Raw genomic sequence first — 27,806 nt, 5'->3', positions numbered from 1 at the left:
TCTAATGCAGTCCAATAAAATATTTGCGACAGCATTCTAGAAGTTTATCCAATCTACTGCTCGCTAGTGTTACCATATCTGAGGTATTGTGCAGAAATATGGGGAAATAACTACAAAAGTACACTTCATTCATTAACAGTGTTACAAAAAAGATCAGTTGGAATAATACATGATGTTGGATATAGAGAACATACAAACCCTTTATTCATTGAATCGAAAATACTGAAATTCCACGACATAGTGAATTTGCAAACAGCTAAAATTATACAGAAAGCAAACTATAATCTGCTACCCAAGAATATACAACAATTCTTCTCAACAAAAGAGGAGAAATATAATTCTTAGAGAAAAATTTAATTTAAAACATTTGTACGCACGTACAACACTTAAGACCTTCAGTATATCAGTATGTGGAATTAAATGATGGAATGGATTAAACAAAGAAATCAAACAATGTACTAATATCCACTTCAAGAAACTCTTCAAACTTAAAGTGTTTACAAAGTACAAAGAAGAAGATAGATAGATAGATAGCACTTTATTGATTCCTTCAGGAGAATTCCCTCAAGAAAATTAAAATTCCAGCAGCAGTGTACAGAATTGAGATCGAATTTAAATGGTAAAAAGTAAATAATGGGGGTATAAATGGAAGACAAATAGAAAAATATTACAATAAGAATACAAATAAAAAGCAACAATGAGAATACAAATCTAACAGTAAAAAAAGAATATAACAAGAGAAACTAGGCAGTAGTGACCATGTTATGAAAAAGTAATGAAAAAGAACCATAAGAAACATTCTGAATTTATTTTATCCATCCATTCATTTTTTAGATAATAATACTCATCTCACCATATGAAATATAACTTACTTCACCTAGTATTTATTTATTTTTATTGTTATTTATTACTTATGGATAGGGATGTCCGATAATGGCTTTTTTGCCGATATCCGATATTCCGATATTGTCCAACTCTTAATTACCGAAACCGATATCAACCGATACCGATATAAACCGATACCGATATATACAGTCGTGGAATTAACACATTATTATGCCTAATTTGGAAAACCAGGTATGGTGAAGATAAAAAAATTAATAAAATAAAATAAGATAAATAAATTAAAAACATTTTCTTGAATAAAAAAGAAAGTAAAACAATATAAAAACAGTTACATAGAAACTAGTAATTAATGAAAATGAGTAAAATCAACTGTTAAAGGTTAGTACTATTAGTGGATCAGCAGCACGCACAATCATGTGTGCTTACGGACTGTATCCCTTGCAGACTGTATTGATATATATTGATATATAATGTAGGAACCAGAAAGAAACAACCCTTTTGTGTGAATGAGTGTAAGTAAATGGGGGAGGGAGGTTTTTTGGGTTGGTGCACTAATTGTAAGTGTATCTTGTGTTTTTTAAGTTGATTTAAAAAAAACAAAAACCAAAAAAACCAAAAACGATACCGATAATAAAAAAACGATACCGATAATTTACGATATTACATTTTTTTAAAGCATTCATCGGCATCTCTACTTACGGAGTATATTGTGAATAAATTGAGAACAGGAAGTGAACAAAAGTGTTAGCAACTGCTATGTAAAGGAAAAGGGGTAGGATTAAATAAGCTCTGCTTCTTCCTACTCCTTTTCCAACATGTTGAACAGAGAAACTGGAAATTGTGACGTATCATGTTGTATGCAGGCATGTTCCAAATAAACTCAAATTCAACTATACAATACTTGATGTAATGACCACTTTCATCCACCAGTGGCGGTATTGTACCGTTGTAATCATTGGTCAACTGCGCTGGTAGAAGAAGTAGACAGGGGCAGCACCCGGAAGCAGATGCGTCGCTCAATGCCGGATAATTTAACTTGTTATGGGGGATTTAACTTTTACATTCTATGTACAGGCTGGAATAAGTATTTGAAAAAGGACGATACATTTAGGTAAGTCGACTCCTTCGTCTTTAGCGAGCTGTTGTGAGCTTAGTCCTACAACGTGCCCTCTAGGGTTTGTTGACATGCTAGTTGAGCACATGACAGCACTAATGAATGACATTACAATTACATCCTTTGTCTGTAATATACTCTACAATTTACTTTGAGACATTTGCAGAATGGGAACTTTCATCTGCATTTTCGCACTAACAACATTGAGATCCGAAAAATTGACCTGTAATAGCATTCTTTATCTACAGTCGTGGTCAAAAGTAAAGAACATAATGTCATGGCTGTCTTGAGTTTCCAGTCATTTTCTACAACTCTTATTTTTTTTGTGATAGAGTGATTGGAGCACATACTTGTTGGTCACATAAAAACATTCATGAAGTTTGGTTCTTTTATGAATTTATTATGGGGCTACTGAAAATGTGAGCAAATCTGCTGGGTCAAAAGTATACATACAGCAATGTTAATATTTACTTACATGTCCCTTGGCAAGTTTCACTGCAATAAGGCACTTTTGGTAGCCATCCACAAGCTTCTGCTTGAATTTTTTCACATGGACAAAGATAAGACCTTCTGGAGGAAAGTTCTGTGGTCAGATGAAACAAAAATTGAGCTGTTTGGCCACAATACCCAGCAATACGTTTGGAGGAGAAAAGGTGAGGCCTTTAATCCCAGGAACACCATCCCTACCGTCAAGCATGGTGGTGGTAGTATTATGCTCTGGGCCTGTTTTGCTGCCAATGCAACTGGTGCTTTACAGAGTGTAAATGGGACAATGAAAATGGAGGATTACCTCCAAATTCTTCAGGACGACCTAAAATCATCAACCCGGAGGTTGGGTCTTGGGCGCAGTTGGGTGTTCCAACAGGACAATGACCCCAAACACACGTCAAATGTAGTAAAGGAATGGCTAAATCAGGCTAGAATTAAGGTTTTAGAATGGCCTTCCCAAAGTCCTGACTTAAAACGTGTGGACAATGCTGAAGAAACAAGTCCATGTCAGAAAACCAACACATTTAGCTGAACTGCACCAATTTTGTCAAGAGGAGTGGTTAAAAATTAAACCTAGAGCTGTCCGATAATGGCTTTTTTGCCAATATCCGATATTCCGATATTGTCCAACTCTTAATTACCGATTCCGATATCAACCGATACCGATACATACAGTCGTGGAATTAAAGTTAAGTTAAGTTAAAGTTAAAGTACCAATGATTGTCACACACACACTAGGTGTGGTGAAATTTGTCCTCTGCATTTGACCCATCCCCTTGGGGAGCAGTGGGCAGCAGCGGCGCCGCACCCGGGAATCATTTTGGTGATTTAACCCCCAATTAACACATTATTATGCCTAATTTTGTTGTGATGCCCCGCTGGATGCATTAAACAATGTAACAAGGTTTTCCAAAATAAATCAACTCAAGTTATGGGGAAAAAAATGGCAACATGGCACTGCCATATTTATTATTGAAGTCACAAAGTGCATTATTTTTTTTAACATACCTCAAAACAGCAGCTTGGAATTTGGGACATGCTCTCCCTGAGAGAGCATGAGGAGGTTGAGGTGGGCGGGGTTTAGGGGTAGGGGGCAGCAGGGGGTGTATATTGTAGCGTCCCGGAAGAGTTAGTGCTGCAAGGGGTTCCGGGTATTTGTTCTGTTGTGTTTATGTTGTGTTACGGTGCGGATGTTCTCCCGAAATGTGTTTGTCATTCTTGTTTGGTGTGGGTTCACAGTGTGGCGCATATTTGTAACAGTGTTAAAGTTGTTTATACGGTCACCCTCAGTGTGACCTGTATGGCTGTTGACCAAGTATGACTTGCATTCACTTGTGTGTGTGAAAAGCTGTAGATATTATGTGACTGGGTCGACACGCAAAGGCAGTGCCTTTAAGGTTTATAGGCGCTCTGTACTTCTCCCTACGTCCGTGTACACAGCGGCGTTTTAAAAAGTCATACATTTTACTTTTTGAAACCGATAATTTCCGATATTACATTTTAAAGCATTTATCGGCCGATAATATCGGTAGTCCGATATTATTGGACATCTCTAATTCAAGCAGAAGCTTGTGGATGGCTACCAAAGGCGCCTTATTGCAGTGAAACTTGCCAAGGGACATGTAACCAAATATTAACATTGCTGTATGTATACTTTTGACCCAGCACATTTGCTCACATTTTCAGTAGACCCATAATAAATTCATAAAAGAAGCAAACTTCATGAATGTTTTTTGTGACCAACAAGTATGTGCTCCAATCACTCTATCACAAAAAAAATAAGAGTTGTAGAAATGATTGGAAACTCAAGACAGCCACGACATTATGTTCTTTACAAGTGTATGCAAACTTTTCACCGCAACTGTATATACAGTGCAACGTTTTCTTAATCATGTTTTTCTTGTGTACTTTTATTTGCTAAATATAAAGCACAACTTACTTTTTTTAAACTCTGAGCAACTTAATCATATTGCATGTTCATAACTAGGGATGTCTGATAATATCGGCCGAATAAATGCTTTAAAATGTAATATCGGAAATTATCGGTATCGGTTTCAAAAAGTAAAATGTATGTCTTTTTAAAACGCCGCTGTGTACACGGACGTAGGGAGAAGTAAAGAGCGCGCCAATAAACCTTAAAGCAGGGGTCACCAACCTTTTTGAAACCAAGAGCTACTTCTTGGGTACTGATTAATGCGAAGGGCTACCAGTTTGATACACACTTAAATAAATTGCCAGAAATAGCCAATTTGCTCAATTTACCTTTAACTCTATGTTATTATTATTAATAATTAATGATATTTACACTTAATTGAACGGTTTAAAAGAGGAGAAAACACGAAAAAAATGACAATTAAATTTTGAAACATAGTTTATCTTCAATTTCGACTCTTTAAAATTCAAAATTCAACCGAAAAAAAGAAGAGAAAAACTTAAAAAAATAATGTATGGAACATCATTAGTAATTTTTCCTGATTAAGATAATTTTAGAATTTTGATTAAATAGGTTAAAATCCAATCTACACTTTGTTAGAATATACAACAAATTGGACCAAGCTATATTTCTAACAAAGACAAATCATTATTTCTTCTAGATTTTCCAGAACAAAAATTTTAAAATAAATTCAAAAGATTTTGAAATAAGATTTAAATTTGATTCTACAGATTTTCTAGATTTGCCAGAATAATTTTTTTGAATTTTAATCATAATAAGTTTGAAGAAATATTTCACAAATATTCTTTGTCGAAAAAACAGAAGCTAAAATGAAGAATTAAATCAAAATTTATTTATTATTCTTTACATTAAAAAAAATACATTTACTTGAACATTGATTTAAATTGTCAGGAAAGAAGAGGAAGGAATTTAAAAGGTAAAAAGGTATATGTGTTTAAAAATCCTAAAATCATTTTTAAGGTTGTATTTTTTCTCTAAAATTGTCTTTCTGAAAGTTATAAGAAGCAAAGTAAAACAATTAATGAATTTATTTAAACAAGTGAAGACCAAGTCTTTAAAATATTTTCTTGGATTTTCAAATTCTATTTGAGTTTTGTCTCTCTTAGAATTAAAAATGTCGGGCAAAGCGAGACCAGCTTGCTAGTAAATAAATACAATTTAAAAAATAGAGGCAGCTCACTGGTAAGTGCTGCTATTTGAGCTATTTTTAGAACAGGCCGGCGGGCTACTCATCTGGTCCTTACGGGCTACCTGGTGCCCGCGGGCACCGCGTTGGTGACCCCTGCCTTAAAGGCACTGCCTCTGCGTACCGGCCCAATCACATAATATCTACGGCTTTTCACACACACAAGTGAATACAATTCATATTTGGTCAACAGCCATACAGGTCACACTGAGGGTGTCTGTATAAACAACTTTAACACTGTTACAATTATGCGCCACACTATGAACCCACACCAAACAAGAATGACAAACACATTTCGGGACAACATCCGCACCGTAACACAACATAAACACAACAGAACAAATACCCAGAACCCCTTGCAGCACTAACTCTTCTGGGACGCTACAATATACACCCTCCGCTCCCCCCCGCCCACCTCAACCCCGCCAACCCCGCCCACCTCAACCTCCTCGTGCTCTCTCAGGGAGAGCATGTCCCAAATTCCAAGCTGCTGTTTTGAGGCATGTTAAAAAAAAAAAAAGCACTTTGTGACTTCAATAATAAATATGGCAGTGCCATGTTGGCATTTTTTTTTCCATAACTTGAGTTGATTTATTTTGGAAAACCTCGTTACATTGTTTAATGCATCCAGCGGGGCATCACAACAAAATTAGGCATAATAATGTGTTAATTCCACGACTGTATGTATCGCTGTCAGTTGATATCGGAATCGGTAATTAAGAGTTGGACAACATCGGATATCGGCAAAAAAGCCATTATCGGACATCTCTATTCATAACGATTTATTATAATTTCCCAGTTTTAACAGGTGCCAGAGGCCTTATAGACATGGTGGGCTATGACCCCAGGGCACAGGGGGCGCCCCTCGCCGCAGAGGAAGCAGCCCTGGCTGGCTCAGCCGCTGGGATGGTCACCCGGGCCATCATCAACCCCCTCGATGTCATCAAGATACGATTCCAGGTAATAATAAGAAAATAGCTGCTTTCGACCGGAGGCACGTCATATTCACGTGTTGCCTTGCTGTGCAGCTGCAGATCGAGAGTCTGTCGACTGCCGGGCCAACAGGAAAGTACAGCGGAATATTTCAGGCCTCACGTTGCATTCACACAGAGGAAGGCCTCTGGGCCTTCTGGAAGGGCCACGTCCCTGCACAGCTTCTTTCGATTTGCTACGGAGCAGTCCAGGTATAGTACTGTATTTTCCGGACCATAGGGCGCACCGGATTATAAGGCGCACTGCCGATGAATTGTCTATTTTTTAAAATCTTTTTTCATATATAAGATGCATTATAGGGCGCATTAAAGCAGGTAAATCTACTGTTAAAATGTTGGTTATAGGGATGTCCGATAATGGCTTTTTGCCGATATCCGATATGCCGATATTGTCCAACTCTTTAATTACCGATACCGATATCAACCGATACCGATATCAACCGATATATACAGTCGTGGAATTAACACATTATTATGCCTAATTTGGACAACCAGGTATGGTGAAGATAAGGTACTTTTTAAAAAAATGAATCAAATAAAATAAGATAAATAAATTAAAAACATTTTCTTGAATAAAAAAGAAAGTAAAACAATATAAAAACAGTTACATGGAAACTAGTAATTAATGAAAATTTGTAAAATTAACTGTTAAAGGTTAGTACTATTAGTGGACCAGCAGCACGCACAATCATGTGTGCTTACGGACTGTATCCCTTGCAGACTGTATTGATATATATTGATATATAATGTAGGAACCAGAATATTAATAACAGAAGGAAACAACCCTTTTGTGTGAATGAGTGTAAATGGGGGAGGGAGGTTTTTTGGGTTGGTGCACTAATTGTAAGTGTATCTTGTGTTTTTTATGTGGATTTAATAAAAAAACAAAAACAAAACCCGATACTGATAATAAAAAACCGATACCGATAATTCCCGATATTACATTTTAACGCATTTATCGGCCGATAATATCGGTCTGCCGATATTATCGGACATCTCTAGTTGGTTAGTGTAGTGAAAATTGCTTAAATGTTCAGTAGAAAATGTTTCCTCTTGTTAATTCAACCTAAAGTGTTGGCCATTAATTATCGTTTACTTGCTTTTTTTGTAACCATATAAATGTGCTAAGCAGGGAGGTAATGGGTACCATCTTTTGTAGTCTTTGGTATGACTCGGCCGGGGTTTGAACTCACGACCTCCCAGTCTCAGGGCGGACACTCTGACCACAAGGCCACCGAGCTGAGGTTTGTAACTAGAAACGTTTGTGTATCGAAGCAAGAAAGAAACAATGTAAACTAGGGATGTCCGATAATGGCTTTTTTCCGATATCCGATATTCCAATATTGTCCAACTCTTTAATTACCGATACCGATATCAACCGATACCGATATATACAGTCGTGGAATTAACACATTATTATGCCTAATTTGGACAACCAGGTATGGTGAAGATAAGGTTGTTTTTTTTAAAATTAAATAAAATAAGATAAATAAATTAAAAACATTTTCTTGAATACAAAAGAAAGTAAAACAATATAAAAACAGTTACATAGAAACTAGTAATTAATGAAAATGAGTAAAATTAACTGTTAAAGGTTAGTACTATTAGTGGAGCAGCAGCACGCACAATCATGTGTGCTTACGGACTGTATCCCTTGCAGACTGTATTGATATATATTGATATATAATGTAGGAACCAGAATATTAATAACAGAAAGAAACAACCCTTTTGTGTGAATGAGTGTAAATGGGGGAGGGAGGTTTTTTGGGTTGGTGCACTAATTGTAAGTGTATCTTGTGTTTTTTATGTGGATTTAATTAAAAAAAAAACCCGATACTGATAATAAAAAAAACGATACTGATAATTTCCGATATTACATTTTAACGCATTTATCGGCCGATAATATTGGCAGACCGATATTATCGGACATCTCTAGTTGGTTAGTGTAGTAAATATTGCTTAAATGTTCAGTAGAAAATGTTTCCTCTTGTTAATTGAACCTAAAGTGTTGGCCATTAATTATCGTTTACTTGCTTTTTTTGTAACCATACAAATGTGCCAAGCAGGGAGGTAATGGGTACCATCTTTTGTAGTCTTTGGTATGACTCGGCCGGGGTTTGAACTCACGACCTCCCAGTCTCAGGGCGGACACTCTGACCACAAGGCCACCGAGCTGGGGTTTGTAACTAGAAACGTTTGTGTATCGAAACAAGAAAGAAACAATGTAAACTAGGGATGTCCGATACTGTCTTTTTGCCAAAATCCGATATTCCGATATTGTCCAACTCTTTAATTACCGATACCGATATCAACCGATACCGATATATACAGTCGTGGAATTAACACATTATTATGCCTAATTTGGACAACCAGGTATGGTGAAGATAAGGTTGTTTTTTTTAAAAATTAAATAAAATAAGATAAATAAATTAAAAACATTTTCTTGAATAAAAAAGAAAGCACAACAATATAAAAACAGTTACATAGAAACTAGTAATGAATGAAAATTAGTAAAATGAACTGTTAAAGGTTAGTACTATTAGTGGACCAGCAGCACGCACAATCATGTGTGCTTACGGACTGTATCCCTTGCAGACTGTATTGATATATATTGATATATAATGTAGGAACCAGAATATTAATAACAGAAAGAAACAACCCTTTTGTGTGAATGAGTGTAAATGGGGGAGGGAGGTTTTTTGGGTTGGTGCACTAATTGTAAGTGTATCTTGTGTTTTTTATGTTGATTTAATTAAAAAAAACAAAAAAAAACAAAAAAAAACGATACCGATAATAAAAAAAAACGATACCGATAATTTCCGATATTACATTTTAAGGCATTTATCGTCCGATAATATCGGCAGGCCGATATTATCGGACATCTCTATAGAAAATGTTTCCTCTTGTTAATTCAACCTAAAGTGTTGGCCATTAATTATCGTTTACTTGCTTTTTTTGTAACCATATAAATGTGCCTAGCAGGGAGGTAATGGGTACCATCTTTTGTAGTCTTTGGTATGACTCGGCCGGGGTTTGAACTTACGACCTCCCAGTCACAGGGCGGACACTCTGACCACAAGGCCACCGAGCTGGGGGTTTGTAACTAGAAACGTTTGTGTATCGAAGCAAGAAAGAAACAATGTAAACATTAATAACGGGTTCCAACCTCGACAAAAGTCTATATTTTAGTAAAGGTCTGTACACTTTGAACACAAAGTATAAAGCACTTTGAAGTACCGTATTTTCCGGACCATAGGGCGCACCGGATTATAAGGCGCACTGCGATGAATGGTCTATTTTAATATTGTTTCATATATAAAATGCACCGGATTATAGGGCGCATTAAAGGAGTCATATTATTATTATTTTTTTCTAAATGTAAAAGACTTCCTTGTGGTCTACACTACCGTTCAAAAGTTTGGGGTCACATTGAAATGTCCTTATTTTTTAAGGAAAAGCACTGTACTTTCAATGAAGATAACTTTAAACTAGTCTTAACTTTAAAGAAATACACTCTATACATTGCTAATGTGGTAAATGACTATTCTAGCTGCAAATGTCTGGCTTTTGGTGCAATATCTACATAGGTGTATAGAGGCCCATTTCCAGCAACTATCACTCCAGTGTTCTAATGGTACAATGTGTTAGCTCATTGGCTCAGAAGGCTAATTGATGATTAGAAAACCTTGTGCAATCATGTTCATACATCTGAAAACAGTTTAGCTCGTTACAGAAGCTACAAAACTGACCTTCCTTTGAGCAGATTGAGTTTCTGGAGCATCACATTTGTGGGGGTCAATTAAACGCTCAAAATGGCAGAAAAGAGAACTTTCATCTGAAACTCGACAGTCTATTCTTGTTCTTAGAAATGAAGGCTATTCCACAAATTGTTTGGTGACCCCAAACTTTTGAACGGTAGTGTACATCAGTGGTCCCCAACCACCGGGCCGCAGCCCGCTACTGGTCCGCAGACCGATTGGTACCGGGCCGCACAAGAAATTAAAAAAAAAAGATTTTTTTTAATTTTTTTTTTAATTAAATCAACATAAAAAACACAATATATACATTATATATCAATCAAATCAAATCAAATCAACTTTATTTATAAAGCACATTTAAAATTACCACAGGGGTAGCCAAAGTGCTGTACAATGGGCAGGTTAAAAATAATACGAGAACCGAGCAAACACAACACAACACAAACAGAACACGATAAAAAATAAATAAATAAAATATAAAAACTTAAAAACATAAAAACAGGTTCACAGCTGGTGTATTATGGGGCGCCATTGCAGGATGTTTATCACTCAGTTTTAAAAGCCATGATATCAATATAGATCAATACAGTCTGCAGAGATACAGTCCGTAAGCACACATGATTGTATTTCTTATAAAAAAAAAAAAAAAAAAAAATTATATTATATTTTTTTAAATTTCACACCCCCCCCGTGGGACAAATTTTTAAGCGTTTGACCGGTCGCAGCTACAAAAAGGTTGGGGACCACTGGTCTACATAACATGTAATGGTGGTTCTTTGGTCAAAATGTTGCATAGATGATGTTTTACACATCATCTTCAAGTCGCTTCAGGATGGCGCTTTTGTGGGCGGTTTTATTTACGTGGCTCACCTTCGACAGCGTCTTCTCCCGTCATCTTTGTTGTAGCGGTGTGTAGCGTGCAAGGACGGGAATGGAAGAAGTGTCAAAAGATGGCGCTAACTGTTTTAATAACATTCAGACTTTACTTCAATCAATAACGGAGCAGCATCTCCTCATCCGCCCAAAATGTGTCTCGTGAAAAACCGTCCGACCAGAACTCTCTAATAACTAAAGTTCCTTGGTTGAATAATGTAAACTCACTACACCGGTATGTTTTAGCGCTTTCATGGCGAGTTTACTGACAGATATAAGTAAGAACTTTACACTACTTTATATTACAAATGGCAACAGTGGAAGATGAATGTCACATAACAAGAAGGTAGAGAAAAAGAAGAAACTCATCGACTACGGTGTCGGCACGGACTACAAAGGCGGACGCGCAAAATTTTTCAAGATTTATGCAGATCCCAAATACAGATCATCAGGTACCAGAAGGTAAGAAAAGTTGCTTTTGCATAATATTACGAAACAAAACGCCAGATAATATGTCTTACCTTATACACACACCATAATAATACTCCTATGTTGAAGCACATCAAGCGGTGCGGCTTCATAGATTATGGAGCGAACTGTTTTAATGTCATTCAGACTTTACTTCAATCAATAACGGAGCAACATCTCCTCATCCGCCGGAAATGTGTCCCGTGAAAAACCGTCCGACCATTTTCATGTTTTGTTTAAAATACCGATATATATATCGTATACCGCGATTCGGCCTAAAAATACCGTGATATCAGTTTTGGTCTATATCACCCAGGCCTAACTGGACGCTATGGGTCCTTTAAAGGCCTACTGAAATGATTTTTTTTAATTTAAACGGGGATAGCAGATCTATTCTATGTGTCATACTTGATCATTTCGCGATATTGCCATATTTTTGCTGAAAGGATTTAGTATAGAACAACGACGATAAAGATAGCAACTTTTGGTATCTGATAAAAAAAAAGGCTTGCCCCTACCGGAAGTAGCGTGACGTAGTCAGTTGAACATATACGCAAAGTTCCCTATTGTTTACAATGATGGCCGCATGAAGTGAGAGAGATTCGGACCGAGAAAGCGACGATTTCCCCATTAATTTGAGCGAGGATGAAGAAAGATTTGTGGATGAGTAAAGTGCAAGTGAAGGACTAGTGGGGAGTTGAAGCTATTCAGATAGGGAAGATCCTGTGAGAGCCGGGGGTGACCTGATATTCAGCTGGGAATGACTACAACAGTAAATAAACACAAGACATATATATACTCTATTAGCCACAACACAACCAGGCTTATATTTAATATGCCACAAATTAATCCCGCATAAAAACACCTAGGTGTTTGTTATGCTAGCTCCTAGCTACTAGCTACTAGCTCGAGCTAGTTATAGCTCGAGCGGGTAATATGGACGGGATCCCGTCCATATAAACCGCCAATACAATTCAAACACCTGCACAACACACACACTCACTCAGCCAAAGAACCGTTCACCTAACCCAAGGTTCATAAAGCTTATATATTTAATCAAAGTTACGTACATGACACGCACGTACGGGCAAGCAATCAAATGTTTGGAAGCGCGCGGGTGGGACCTGATATTCAGCTGGGAATGACTACAACAGTAAATAAACACAAGACATATATATACTCTATTAGCCACAACTCAACCAGGCTTATACTTAATATGCCACAAATTAATCCTAATGCTAGCTCCTAGCTCCTAGCTACTAGCTCAAGCTAGTTATAGCAAGCGATCAAATGTTTGGAAGCGCAGCTGTGTACTCACGGTATCGCAACTGTGTATCCAAATCAAAGTCCTCCTGGTAAGAGTCTCTGTTGTCCGAGTTCTTCGATCTTGACTGCATCTTTCGGGAATGTAAACAAAGAAGCGCCGGCTGTGTACGTGTTGCTGCTGACTTCCCTCGCAAAATAGACGCTTCGCACCGACAACTTTCTTCTTTGCTTGCTCAGCTTCTTTCTCCATAATGCAATGAACAAATTGCAACATATTCACCAACACAGATGTCCAGAATACTGTGGAATAATGACATGAAAACAGAGCTATTTCGTATTGGCTTCAATGGTGTCCGAATACTTCCGTTTCAATGATTGACGTCACACGCATACGTCATCCTCAGAGGCGTTTCGAACCGGAAGTTTAGCGGGAAATTTAAAATTGCACTTTATAAGTTAACCCGGCCGTATTGGCATGTGTTGCAATGTTAAGATTTCATCATTGATATATAAACTATCAGACTGCGTGGTCGCTAGTAGTGGCTTTCAGTAGGCCTTTAATGTGAATGCACCATAGGCCAGGGTCAACTTTTCATGACGCAGCTCTTTGGAAAAATGCCATCTTTTTTACCTTTTAAGGCAGGGATGTCAAACAGGTTTTATCCGGCCCGCGGGATGAGTATAAAAATGAGTCGACATTTTTTAATAAAAGAAACTGCTGTTCTGAATGTGTCCACTGGATGTCGCAATAGCAATTATTTGTATCTTTGTAGATGATGCTACATATGTACAAAAATAAATAAACCACATGATGTTAGTGCGCCAGTCGAGGAAAATTAGCAAACTACATAAATAACATCCTGTCATTTGATTTTGATATTTTTTTTATCTTGATAGACTGAAAGTTAACACCAATGAGTTGACTGATGAACATTATCACATCATTTATTCAGAAAGTATAAATAACGACAATTAAGTTGAGTTGAGTTTGAGTTTATTTCGAACATGCAAGCATACAAAATGATACGTTACAATTTCCAGTTTCGCTTTTCAACATGTTCAAAAAGGAGTAGGAAGAAGCAGAGCTTATTTAATCCTACCCCTTTAAATTAAGGATAAAGATAAAGATAAAGATAGAGTACTGTGATTTAGGGCTGTATAGGTAAACATTGATTGATTGATTGATTGATTGATATTAACCACAACATGTAAGTGTAAAAAAATCCTATCAACATTGTGATTTGTACATTTTCAGAATGTGCTTGTTCTATTTTTAAACAAAGAAAACAATCTGAAGTTGTCTTTATTTTTACGTTATCGTGCCGTGATTTTACCAGTCCAGCCCACTTGGGAGTAGATTTCTCTCCATGTGGCCCCCCATCTAAAATGAGTTTGACACCCCTGCTCTAATAACTAAAGTTCCTTGGGTGAATAATGTCAACTCACTACACCGGTATGTTTTAACGCTTTCATGGGTATGTTTTAACGCTTTCATGGTGAGTTTACTGATAGATATAAGTAAGAACTTTACACTACTTTATATTAGAAATGGCATCAGTGGAGGATGAATGTCCCATAACAACTACAAAGTTGACTACAAAGGCAAACACGCAATATTTTTCCGGACTTATGCAGATCCCAAATACAGATCAGCAGGTACCAGAAGGTAAGAAAAGTTGCTTTTGCATAATATTGCAAAACAAAACGCCAGATAATGTCTTACCTTATACACACACCATAGTAATATTCCTATGTTTAATGCGCCGACAATTATTCAAGCGGTGCGGTTTCATAGCTTACCAAAGTCGTAGTAAAACATTTTGCTAAATTTTTGAGCGCCGTGTGTAATGTTCTTTATTTTCAATGGAACATTGAACGTCGGGGACGTTTTTGGCTGAGAGAGCCATGAAAGCCAAATATTTTGAAATGTATTTATAATATTTTTTAACACTTAATACAACTAAATGCGTGCATTTTTAATAATTAAGCCAACATTTTTAGAGTGTAATAAGTCCATCCATCCATCCATTTTCTACTGCTTGTCCCTTTTGGGGTCGCGTGGGGTGCTGGAGCCTATCTCAGCTGCATTCGGGCGGAAGGCGGGGTACACCCTGGACAAGTCGCCACCTCATCACAGTATAATAAGTCCCTTATTATTTTGACAATGTTGTTAAAAATAATAAGTCCCTTATTATTTTTAATAACATTGTTATTCTGAAGCTAACCGATAATAAATAAAGTACTTCTTACCATTAATGCGACCTCTTGAACAGGTGCGGTAGAAAAACGGATGGATGGATTGAAATGCATGAGAATGCTTTGTATTTTGAACGTTATTTTTAACACTGTGATTACCAGCGGAATTATTCATTACTTATCGTGTTAAGCAATGTCAGCTAAGATTGATGCAGTCATCAAAAGAGCCACATCTGGCCCCAGAGCCTTAGGTTCCCTACCCCTGATTTAGAATATTGGTGTTGTTTACTTGAGACATATTGCGTGTGTAATGTTCTATATTGTCAATGGAGCATATAAAATGTTGGTGTTGTTTACTTGAGTCATATTGCAGTCTACACGTATCTCTTATGTGTGACTGCCATCATTGTGCTGTCTACACTTATTACTTATGTGTGACTGCCATCTACTGGTCACACTTATAATTACACCATGTACCAAATAAAATAGCTTCGAGGTGAGTAAGCTCAACCAAACTTATTCCTTACATTAAGCCAGGGGTGTCCAAAGTGCGGCCTGGGGGCCATTTGCGGCCCGTAGCTAATTGTTTACCGGCCCGCCACACATTCCTCACAAATTGCAAAATTGATAGTATTGCAAAAATAAAAAATAAAACATTTAAAAAAGTGGAATGTGGTGAAAGCTAATGAGAAAAAGTTGCAATGTTGACACAAAGCTGCCATGCAGGCAGTTTTTTAGGGTTCGCATGTACCCTGTATAAAGGACTCCCACAGGGAGTCCTTTATACAGGTACAAAGGAACCTATTGAAATTGTAAGGTTGATTATTATTCCGTAGCTTTGCGCACTACTTTGCCCCCCTTAACATGCTTCAAAACTCACCAAATGTTATACACACATAGAAAAACTGGGACAGCACACTTTAGTAAAAAAACCAAACCCCAAAAATCAAAATTGCGCTCTAGCGCCCCCTAGGAAAAAAACAAAAACAAACTGCCTGTAACTCCCACTAGGAAGGTTGTAGAGACATGAAACAAAAGCCTGTATGTAGGTCTCACTTAGACCTACAATTCATAATTTCATATCCTCGGGCAAAAACCAACAGGAAGTTGGCAATTTCCCCTTCAACACAAAAATTTACTATAAACACTCATTTTTGCCTCTTTGAACTGTAATTTGACCCCTTTAAAATACTTCAAAACTAACCAAAATTTTTACACACATCGGGACTGGTGGAAATTGCGATCTAAAAAAAAAAAACCGAAACCCAAAACTCAAAATTGCGCTCTAGCGCAATTTTTGAATAAAACAGAGACAAAACTGCTCCTCAGAGGAAAACACAGACAAAACTGCTTGTAACTTCCGGCAGGAACGTTTTAGAGACATGAAACAAAAAACCTCTACGTAGGTCTCACTTAGACCTACATTTCATAGATTGACATCCTTCAGCAAAAATCAACAGGAAGTTTGATATCCCCACTTCAAAACAAATTTTTTTAAAAAAGCGGTCACCAAACATCAAACATTATCTCCTCTGAGCGCGTTTGTCGTCTTGGCTTCAAACTGCTACAGGAGAGAGATTGAACCCTTCTGATTAAAAGTTGGCGAAAGCGTTTTAATAAGTGCAACGATTTTGATTTTACGAGCCTTCAAAGAAAAGAACCACTGTGCCGCAGCACCTAGGAAAAAACCACAGACACAACTTCCTCTAACTCCCAGTACGAATATCGTAGAGACACGAAACAAAAACCTCTATGTAGGTCTCGCTCAGGACTACCACTGGACAAAAGTATTGGGACACCTAGGACTAGCACCTGCCAAAATGCGGACCCGACCAACGCTGCTTGTAGCTTTAATTTTCTTTTGTCTTTCTTTCTTTTTCTTTTTTTTGCCCTTGTTCAAAAAAAAAAAAAAGACAAAAAATCTATGTTATAATGAATTATTGACCTATTCATGGCTCCAATTACTTCAAAAATGTCACTTTAAAATGTTTTATGTAGAAAAAATATTGCATATGTTGTGTGGTTGCCATATAAAAATATCAAAGTTTTCTTTGACAAAAGAGCATAAAAAAAATAATATTTCAAACGTAAAATCGACAGATATATCTGAGGTTGATCTCGTAACTTAAGTGTTGAAAGTAAAAAAAAAAATAATAAAAATGTATCACTTTAAGAGTGGGGGACCTTTTGGATCCCGAATATATTTAGTGGGATTTTATTTAACTTTTCACTGTGATTACTCAAAAATATTAAAGAATTAAAATCAATGGTGTCTTGCATTGTTGATCTTTTAGGGCTCTAATTACTAAATATTTCAGTTTTACTATAAAAAACCAAGTTGTCTTTGACAGAAAAGGCATAAAAACTAGAGATGTCCGATAATATCGGTCTGCCGATATTATCGGTCTGCCGATAATATCGGCCGATAAATGCGTTAAAATGTAATATCGGAAATTATCGGTATCGTTTTTTTATTATCAGTATCGTTTTTTTTTTTTTTTTTTTTTTTTTTTTAAATTAAATCCACATAAAAAACACAAGATACACTTACAATTAGTGCACCAACCCAAAAAACCTCCCTCCCCCATTTACACTCATTCACACAAAAGGGTTGTTTCTTTCTGTTATTAATATTCTGGTTCCTACATTATATATCAATATATATCAATACAGTCTGCAAGGGATACAGTCCGTAAGCACACATAATTGTGCGTGCTGCTGGTCCACTAATAATACTAACCTTTAACAGTTAATTTTACAAATTTTCATTAATTACTAGTTTCTATGTAACTGTTTTTATATTGTTGTACTTTCTTTTTTATTCAAGAAAATGTTTTTAATTTATTTATCTTATTTGACTTGATTCATTTTTAAAAAAAGTACCTTATCTTCACCATACCTGGTTGTCCAAATTAGGCATAATAATGTGTTAATTCCACGACTGCATATATCGGTTGATATCGGTATCGGTTGATATCGGTATCGGTAATTAAAGAGTTGGACAATATTGGAATATCGGATATCGGCAAAAAGCCATTATCGGACATCCCTACAGAAAAGGCATAAAAACTTTTTTTTTTTTAACTTTATATCAACCTGAAGTTGATATAGAGATTTACTGTTAGCGTTAAATAAAGAATAATAATAATTATTTGACTTATTTTTAACATTTTAATGACAGACCCTTTATGGTTCCTGGGAGCCCTAAAGGTTAAATTTTTTTTATATATTTTGTTATGGTTTGAAAATGAAAAATATCAAAATGGCCCCCGCATGCTTTAATTATTCCGTGTGCGGCCCTCAATGGAAAAAGTTTGGACACCCCTGCATTAAGCGCATCCGGTTATAAAGCGCGCTGTCGAGTTTTGAGAATTTTTTTTTTTTAAGTGCGCCTAATAGTCTGGAAAATATGGTATATCTTAAGAAGATTTATTTTTTTAAACGTGTCGATATTCTAAAATGAGTCGATGTGTCTGCCTGTACTTTGTAGTTTGCCAGCTTTGAGTGTCTGACAAGGGTGGTCCATGACATGACGCCCTTTGACAGCCAGACGTCAGGAGTGCACTTCATGTGCGGAGGCTTGGCCGCCTGCTCGGCTACCGTGGTGTGTCAGCCTCTGGACACGCTGCGCACGCGCTTTGCAGCTCAGGGCGAACCCAAGGTAAGAAGCTGTCACATATCATTAAAGCTGCGAAACAAAGGAGTAGTGAAACAATAAAGTTAAAGTACCAATGATTGTCACGCACACACTAGGTGTGGCGAAATGATTCTCTGCATTTGACCCATCACCGTTGATCACCCCCTGTGAGGTGAGGGGAGCAGTGAGCAGCAGCGGTGGCCGCGCCCGTGAATCATTTTGGTGATTTAACCACCCAATTCCAACCCTTGATGCTGAGTGCCAAGCAGGGAGGTAATGCCTCCCATTTTTATAGTCTTTGGTATGACTCGGCCGGGGTTTGAACTCACAACAATAAAGCGACGACATGGTGTGCCTCTCAATAAGAAGGTCCCGGGTTCGATCCCCGGGTCTTTGTGCCGAGTTTGCATGTTCTGCGTGGGTTCCCTCCGGGTACTCCGGCTTCCTCCCACCTCCAAAGACATGCACCTGGGGATAGGTTGATTGGCAACACTAAATGGTCCCTGGTGTGTGAATGTTGTCTGTCTATCTGTGTTGGCCCTGCGATGTGGTGGTGACTTGTCCAGGGTGTACCCCGCCTTCCGCCCGAATGCAGTTGGGATAGGCTCCAGCACCCCCCGCTAAACCCGAGGGAAAAGCGGTAAAAGATGGATGAGTAGAAGTCGAAATATTGTAAGGGATGTTGTAATTGTATGGTAAAAAAGTTGAAACTATATAACACTAAAGACAGACTTCAGAAATAAATTATAGAACATTATATAGTTGGATGTTATACATATATTTCAAAATGTAAAATAATAATATGAGGACAAAATAAATAATTTAATGACAAAGTCCTCATATTACAACAGTTATGAGATCAAATTTTGAAGTACTATATTAAAATAAAAATGTAGTTCTAATATCAGATTTCATTTTAAGGGAAAAATATAATAAAATCATGAAGAAAAAAAAAAGAACAAATATTTGATTAAAGCTGGATTATATTATTGTGGCTTCACTCTTTTGCAGATTTTTTTTTTAAACATTCTATGTATTTTTTAGCCTAAATGTACAATTTTCAAGCATGTAAATAACCAAAAAAAATAAAGATATGGATACTATTGTATTATTGGCCATTGGATGAGACCATTGCCCCTAAATTCAGTACAGTATTATTCCTTATTATTATGTTTACTATTTTTGACTTTCTATTTCATATCTAGATGGCTCTCATATTGTTAAACATCATATTTAGAAGATCTTAAACAGGTTTAGAAAAAAAATAAAATAATCTAACTATGGAAATATTCGATTTATAATTAAGTTCTACATTGCGGAAATTCATTCCCCACGCTCTGGAATTAATTTACAGCAATATACGAGGAATTACTGTAGTTTTAATTTTATATAAAGTGTCAATCTTACCAGAATAAAGTCCTAATTACTAGATTTGATTTGAAATTTTATGAAAATAAAGTCGTAACATACAAAAATATGATCAAAATAATAATACATACATAAAAATGACGTACTGGTCGTTATTTTACAGGAAAAGTTGGCATTTTAAGATGCTGAAGTCAGAATATTCTAGGGCTGCAATTTACGATTAATTTGATAATCAATTAATCTGTCGATTATTACTTCGATTAATCTGTCGATTATCACTTCGATTAATCGATTAATAATCGGATAAAAGAGACAAACTACATTTCTATCCTTTACAGTATTTTATTGAAAAAAACCCCAGCATACTGGCACCATACTTATTTTGATTATTGTTTCTCAGCTGTTTGTACATGTTGCAGTTTATAAATAAAGGTTTATAAAAAATAAAATTAAAATAAAATTGAATTTTTTTTTTTTAAATAATGAAAAAAATTGCCTCTGCGCATAGCATAGATCCAACAAATCGATGACTAAATTAATCGGCAACTATTTTTATAATCGATTTTAATCGATTAGTTGTTGCAGCCCTAGAATATTCATAAAATAAAAATGCCATAATGACTGAAATTACATGAGAATATAATGAGATTGGACTCATCATTTTTTTGACAATAAGGTAATTCTGTACTTTTGTGAGAACAAAGTTTTATGTCAAAATGTTTTATCATAATTAGGAGAAAAAATGACAAGAAAAAAGTTGTAACTCACTGGAATAAAGTGTTAATTTCTGAGAGAATATTTATAATATGAGGAAAAATAAATAAATACAGCAGTAAAAATGTCATACCTCTACAGGTAGGATTATAATTGTAATAACACACGCATGAAGACTTAATCAGGACCAAAGAATTGAAAGAAACACACTTTGCAATTAATTGGGCGGCATGTCTTTTTTGGTAGAGCAACTTGAGGGTTCCGGGTTCGATCCCCGCTTCCGCCATCCCAGTCACAGCGGTTGTGTCCTTGGGCAAGACCTGCTCCCAGGGCCACCCACACTAGTTTAAATTGAACTTAGATCATGGGTTTCACTATGTAAAGCGCTTTGAGCCACTAGAGAAAAAGCGCTATATACTGTACAGTCGTGGTCAAAAGTTGACATACACTTGTAAAGAACATCATGTCATGGCTGTCTTGAGTTTCCAATCATTTCTACAACTCTTATTTTGTTGTGATAGAGTGATTGGAGCACATACTTGTTGGTCACAAAAAAACATTCATGAAGTTTGGTTCTTTTATGAATTTATTATGGGTTTACTGAAAATGTGAACAAATGTGCTGGGTCAAAAGTATATACTACCGTTTAAAAGTTTGGGGTCACATTGAAATGTCCTTATTTTTGAAGGAAAAGCACTGTACTTTTCAATGAAGATAACTTTAAACTAGTCTTAACTTTAAAGAAATATACTCTATACATTGCTAATGTGGTAAATGACTATTCTAGCTGCAAATGTCTGGTTTTTGGTGCAATATCTACATAGGTGTATAGAGGCCCATTTCCAGCAACTATCACTCCAGTGTTCTAATGGTACAATGTGTTTGCTCATTGGCTCAGAAGGCTAATTGATGATTAGAAAACCCTTGTGCAATCATGTTCACACATCTGAAAACAGTTTAGCTCGTTACAGAAGCTACAAAACTGACCTTCCTTTGAGCAGATTGAGTTTCTGGAGCATCACATTTGTGGGGTCAATTAAACGCTCAAAATGGCCAGAAAAAGAGAACTTTCATCTGAAACTCGACAGTCTATTCTTGTTCTTAGAAATGAAGGCTATTCCACAAAATTGTTTGGGTGACCCCAAACTTTTGAACGGTAGTGTATATACAGCAATGTTAATATTTGCTTACATGTCCCTTGGCAAGTTTCACTGCAATAAGGCGCTTTTGGTAGCCATCCACAAGCTTCTGCTTGAATTTTTGACCACTCCTCTTGACAAAATTGGTGCAGCTCAGCTAAATGTGTTGGTTTTCTGACATGGACTTGTTTCTTCAGCATTGTCCACACGTTTAAGTCAGGACTTTGGGAAGGCCATTCTAAAACCTTCATTCTAGCCTGATTTAGCCATTCCTTTACCACTTTTGACGTGTGTTTGGGGTCATTTGCCAACTGCGCCCAAGACCCAACCTCCGGGCTGATGACTTTAGTTTGTCCTGAAGAATTTTGGAGGTAATCCTCCTTTTTCATTGTCTCATTTACTCTCTGTAAAGCACCAGTTCCGTTAGCAGCAAAACAGGCCCAGAGCATAATACTACCACCACCATGGTTGACGGTAGGTATAGTGTTCCTGGGATTAAAGGCCTCACCTTTTCTCCTCTAAACATATTGCTGGGTATTGCGGCCAAACAGCTCCATTTTTGTTTCATCTGACCACAGAAATTTCCTCCAGAAGGTCTTCTCTTCGTCCATGTGATCAGCAGCAAACTTTAGACGAGCCTTAAGGTGTCGCTTCCGGAGCAAGGGCTTCCTTCTTGCATGGTAGCCTCTCAGTCCATGCGGATGCAAAACACGCTTGACTGTGGACACTGACACTTGTGTTCCAGCAGCTTCCAATTCATTGCAGACCTGCTTTTTGGTGGTTCTCGGTTGACTCTTGATCATTCTGACCAATTTTCTCTCAGCAGCAGGTGATAGCTGGCGTTTTCTTCCTGATCGTGGCAGTGACAAAACTGTGCCATGCACTTTATACTTACAATTGTCTGCACAGTTGCTCTTGGGACCTTAAGCTGCTTTCGAAATGGCTCCAAGTGACTTTTCTGACTCGTTCAAGTCAATGATTCGTTTTTTCAGATCTGTGCCGCGTTTCTTTGACTTTCCCATTGTCACGTTTTTCACAGCTCAATTTTTGTTTCATCTGACATCACATGGACAAAGATCAGTGGCCTTGTGGTTAGAGTGTCCGCTCTGAGATCGGTAGGTCGTGAGTTCGAACCCCGGCCGAGTCATACCAAAGACTATAAAAATGGGAGCCATTACCTCCCTGCTTGACACTCGGCGTCAAGGGTTGGAATTGGGGGGTCAAATCACCTAAAATGATTCCCGGGCGCGGCCACCGCTGATGCTCACTGCTCCCCTCACCTCCCAGGGGGTGATCCAGGGTGATGGGTCAAATGCAGAGAATAATTTCGCCACACCTAGTGTGTGTGTGACAATCACGGCAGTGTTTCCCATAAACTGCCAAGATACCTGTGGCGGTGGGGGTGTGGCTATGGGTGTGGCCATGACATCATCGAGTAATTTGCATAATTTACTACAATTATATGATTTTCTCTAAAAAGGCTAAAAAAATTTATACTTACTAATAAATAATAACAGTTTTGTTTTAAACGTCCATCCATCCATCCATCCATCCATTTTACAATATAATTACAACACTTTATGTACATATTTATGTACAGATTTGAACAATAAGTTATTCACTGAAATATATTTATTAATTGTGGTTCTTACAAAAAATATATCTTATAAAATATAAAAGCTAAAAGGTCTCTTAAAGCTCTGCCCCTTTAAGTAGTGCATACTAAATAATTTAACTTTAGCCTACTACTACAACCATATTATTTACCAGCAACATAAAGTGAAACAGAGGCAGAGGTGTCCTGCCACAGTCAGTAACAAATAAACAGAAAACAGTAGTGGTCAAATACAAATAAGGCAACAAGAGAAGTATCCTACACTTCTCTTTTGTAAAGTAAATCTGAACAGCCTATATGGGCATCTACATCAACTATATGATTTGCCTGAGAAGCTGGACAGGACAAAAAAAAAAATTATTTTATTTTTTTTTTTTTTTTTTAATTTCTTAGTTTTTTAAATTTGTGGCGGACGTAATTCTTTCGTGGCGGGCCGCCACGAATAAATGAATGTGTGGGAAACACTGCACGGGTACTTTAACTTAAACAAGACCTTCTGGAGGAAAGTTTGGACACAGCGTCTATTAGAAAGGAGGCCACTATTTGATGGGTGAGTGTTCATCATGCTGTAAAAGCCGAGTGTGTGTCGACAGGTGTACAAGAAGCTGACCCACGCCGTGTGGACAATGTGGCGCACAGAGGGAGTGCTGACGTTCTACCGCGGCCTCTCTCCCACGCTCATCGCTGTCTTTCCTTACGCCGGCCTGCAGTTCTTCTTCTACAACGTCTTTAAAAGGCTTTTGACTCCGCCCCCCTTTGCTGGGAAATCCGGAGGTCAGTGCAGGTCATACGACGGTACATTTATACTAGGGGTCATTGATTGATTTCGGTTGTTTGTTGTTGTTTTCCACGCGACGTCCAAGAAAACCTCAGGAGTCTGATCTGTGGGAGTGGAGCGGGAGTCATTAGCAAAACAATCACGTATCCTTTTGACCTCTGTAAGAAAAGACTCCAGGTTGGAGGTTTTGAGGAGGCCAGAGTACACTTTGGACAGGTGAGCTCCTCATTCATTTATAACACAACACACTTATTCAACTAAACACACTCTGCAGCTTTAATCTTTTTAAATGTTCACCTAATTGTGTATGTATACATACATACATATGTATGTGTATTTGTAAACATATACATACATATATATGTAAAAATACATACATATGTAAGCATGCATATGTATACATACATAAATATATATGTAAACATAATGCATACATGTATGTATGCATATAGCCCGTATGTGGGCTCTGTACCGAGGATGTCGTTGTGGCTTGTGCAGCCCTTTGAGACACTTGTGATTTAGGGCTATATAAATAAACATTGATTGATTGATTGATTGATTGATGTATGTATATTTATGTATGGATGCATACATGTATATTTATGTATGTATGCATACATGAATATTTATGTATGTAAAAAAATGTATGTATGTATACATGTATGCATGTATACATGTATGTATACATGTATACATGTATGAATGTATACATGTATGTATGTATACATGTATGTATGAATGTATATGTATGTATGTATGTATGTATGTATACATGTATGTATTTATGTATGTATACATATGTATGTATGTATGTTTACATATATATGTATGTTTACATATATACATACATACCTACATACATGCATATGTATGTGTGTATGTATACATATCGTATGTATGTATATGTTTACATATATATGTATGTTTACATACATACATACATACATATGTATGTGTGTATGTATACATATGTATGTATGTATGTATGTATGTATGTATGTATGTATGTATGTATGTATGTATATGTTTACATATATATGTATGTTTACATACATACATACATACATGCATGCATGTGTATGTGTGTATGTATACATATGTATGTATGTATGTATACGTACGTATGTATGTATTAATAAATATGTATGTATACATATACATGTGTAGGTATGTATGTATGTTTACATATAAACATACATACATACATGTATACATATGCATGCATATGTATGTATGTATGTATACATATGTATGCATATGTATGTATGTATGTATGTATGCATATGTATGTATGTATACATATGTATGCATATGTATGTATGTATACATATGTATGCATATGTATGTATGTACACATATGTATGTATGTATGTACACATATGTATGTGTATGTATGTATACATATGTATGTATGTTTGTATACATATGTATGTATGTATGTATGTATATAGTTATGCATGTATGTATGTATACATATGTATGTATGTATGTATGTATACATATGTATGTATGTATGTATACATATGTATGTATGTATGTATGTATACATATGTATGTATGTATGTATACATATGTATGTATGTATATCTATATAAATATAAATACATGCATATAAATACATATACAAGTTTTAATTTTACTGGACACAAAAGTTGTAGTTACAATTTAATGTTTGAATTCATTAGATTATATTCACAATGTGAGAATACAGGAATAAAGTTTCCCTTTTAACATTTTTTTTTAATTATTTAGAATAATTTAATTTGAAATTAAATTCTGCATGTTTAATTTGACTGTTGTCCAAATATAATGCTGTCAGTCCATCCACAATGATATATCACCTCAGACGTTGTAATTTGGTCTTCAATTTTTTAGGAAAGAAAGTGAAAGTTTTATCTTGTAATATAAAGTGTAATGGGTGCAAAATTATTAGGCTGCCAAATATATAGCTATCTTTGAGTCTGGTGTCGTATAAAATGCATTACTACACATTTTCACTTATACTGTCCTTTTAAATATGTTTGTCCCATTTATTTTGACGCTGTCTCCTAACTGCACACTTTGATATAATGAAGAATGTTTCAATACAATAAACCTTCAAGATGACATTGTTGACAAATGTTGGGAGGTACATGTCTTTAACCAAGGTTCTTATGTGTAGGTGCGGCGCTACCGGGGCTTGGCGGACTGCGTGGTCCGCATTGCCAAAGAAGAGGGCGTTCGAGGCTTCTCTAAAGGCCTCTCTCCCAGCCTGGTGAAGTCGGCGCTGTCAACGGGTTTGACTTTTTTTTGGTACGAGTTTCTCCTCAACGCACTACGTGACCTCAAGGAGAGCCGAGGAGTGAAGGACAAAAGATAACAACGGGACACAAAGGACGTAGTATTGAGTTTACATACAAGTCATGTGCTTTTGTGTCTTTTTACGTATATATGTAAACATTATTATATTATACTAAAAGTTATCATGTCTTTTTTTTTTAAGAATATCATCTGGTTGTTTTAATATTGAACGGAAAACCTTCATCGCGTTTATGTAATCAAATTGTACATGTGTGGATTCAAGTACAATGTAAAGTGTACTATTTATAAGGGGAGTGTGTTGACATTGAATGTTGTTATTAAAGTTTATGGCAGTTATTTAAATTGTTTTCTCTGAGGCATTTCATTTATTATTTATTTTGTAGCAGTCTCTGAGGTATTTAATTTATTATTTATTTTCTAGCAGTCTCTGAGGTATTTAATTTATTATTTATTTTGTAACAGTCTCTGAGGTATTTCATTTATTATTTATTTTCTAGCAGTCTCTGAGGTATTTAATTTATTATTTATTTTCTAGCAGTCTCTGATGTATTTAATTTATTATTTATTTTCTAGCAGTCTCTGAGGTATTTAATTTATTATTTATTTTCTAGCAGTCTCTGAGGTATTTAATTTATTATTTATTTTGTAGCAGTCTCTGAGGTATTTAATTTATCATTTATTTTCTAGCAGTCTCTGAGGTATTTCATTTATCATTTATTTTCTAGCAGTCTCTGAGGTATTTCATTTATCATTTATTTTCTAGCAGTCTCTGAGGTATTTCATTTATTATTTATTTTCTAGCAGTCTGAGGTATTTCATGTATTATTTATTTTGGAGCAGGCAGGCTGGCACGACTTTTTAAAATGTTGATGCATTCATGATAAACATGCAGTACTCAAGTCTAACAGCGGGGGGGCGCCGTTGTTTCAGCCAACGCCTGCCTCATACAGACGAAGAAATAACAACAATCATGGCGGAAGATTCGTCCTAACATTTTCGTCAGAAAGAGCTCTACTTTTTAAACAACGGTGATGAAAATGTAAGTTACCATTATTTATGTCATTTTTAACATTTCCACATGCTTCAAGTGTCTGCGTTTAAAAATATTTACT

General features: G+C 36.3%; 1 protein-coding gene across 2 annotated transcripts; it reads left to right on the top strand.

Annotated features, from left to right (window-relative positions):
• Nucleotides 1-1,777: 1,777 nt before the first annotated feature.
• On the top strand, nucleotides 1,778-27,030 carry slc25a19 (solute carrier family 25 member 19). Of its 2 annotated transcripts, none has more exons than XM_062036312.1 (7): nucleotides 1,778-1,957; nucleotides 6,398-6,549; nucleotides 6,618-6,773; nucleotides 18,633-18,803; nucleotides 24,209-24,389; nucleotides 24,479-24,609; nucleotides 26,555-27,030. In XM_062036312.1, exons 2-7 carry the CDS (start codon nucleotides 6,418-6,420, stop codon nucleotides 26,750-26,752), a joined length of 969 nt encoding a protein of 322 aa, XP_061892296.1. In that variant the 5' UTR covers nucleotides 1,778-1,957; nucleotides 6,398-6,417; the 3' UTR covers nucleotides 26,753-27,030. The 2 variants fall into 2 exon arrangements, with proteins under 2 accessions (XP_061892296.1, XP_061892295.1); XM_062036311.1 differs by having other exon boundaries at nucleotides 1,780-1,957; nucleotides 6,389-6,549.
• The last annotated feature ends 776 nt before the right edge of the window (nucleotides 27,031-27,806 follow it).

The sequence above is a fragment of the Entelurus aequoreus genome, linkage group LG25, assembly GCF_033978785.1.
Source record: "Entelurus aequoreus isolate RoL-2023_Sb linkage group LG25, RoL_Eaeq_v1.1, whole genome shotgun sequence".
NCBI lineage: Eukaryota > Metazoa > Chordata > Actinopteri > Syngnathiformes > Syngnathidae > Entelurus > Entelurus aequoreus.
The sequence above is the reverse complement of the archived record's forward strand: the minus strand, read 5'-3'. Positions and strand labels throughout refer to the sequence as shown.

Coding starts and splice junctions, on each gene's coding strand:
- slc25a19 (XM_062036312.1), top strand. CDS start 6,418: ATGGTGGGCTATGACCCCAGGGCACAGGGGGCGCCCCTCGCCGCAGAG. Junction 6,550..6,617: donor TCATCAAGATACGATTCCAG/GTAATAATAAGA, acceptor CTTGCTGTGCAG/CTGCAGATCGAGAGTCTGTC. Junction 24,610..26,554: donor CCAGAGTACACTTTGGACAG/GTGAGCTCCTCA, acceptor TCTTATGTGTAG/GTGCGGCGCTACCGGGGCTT.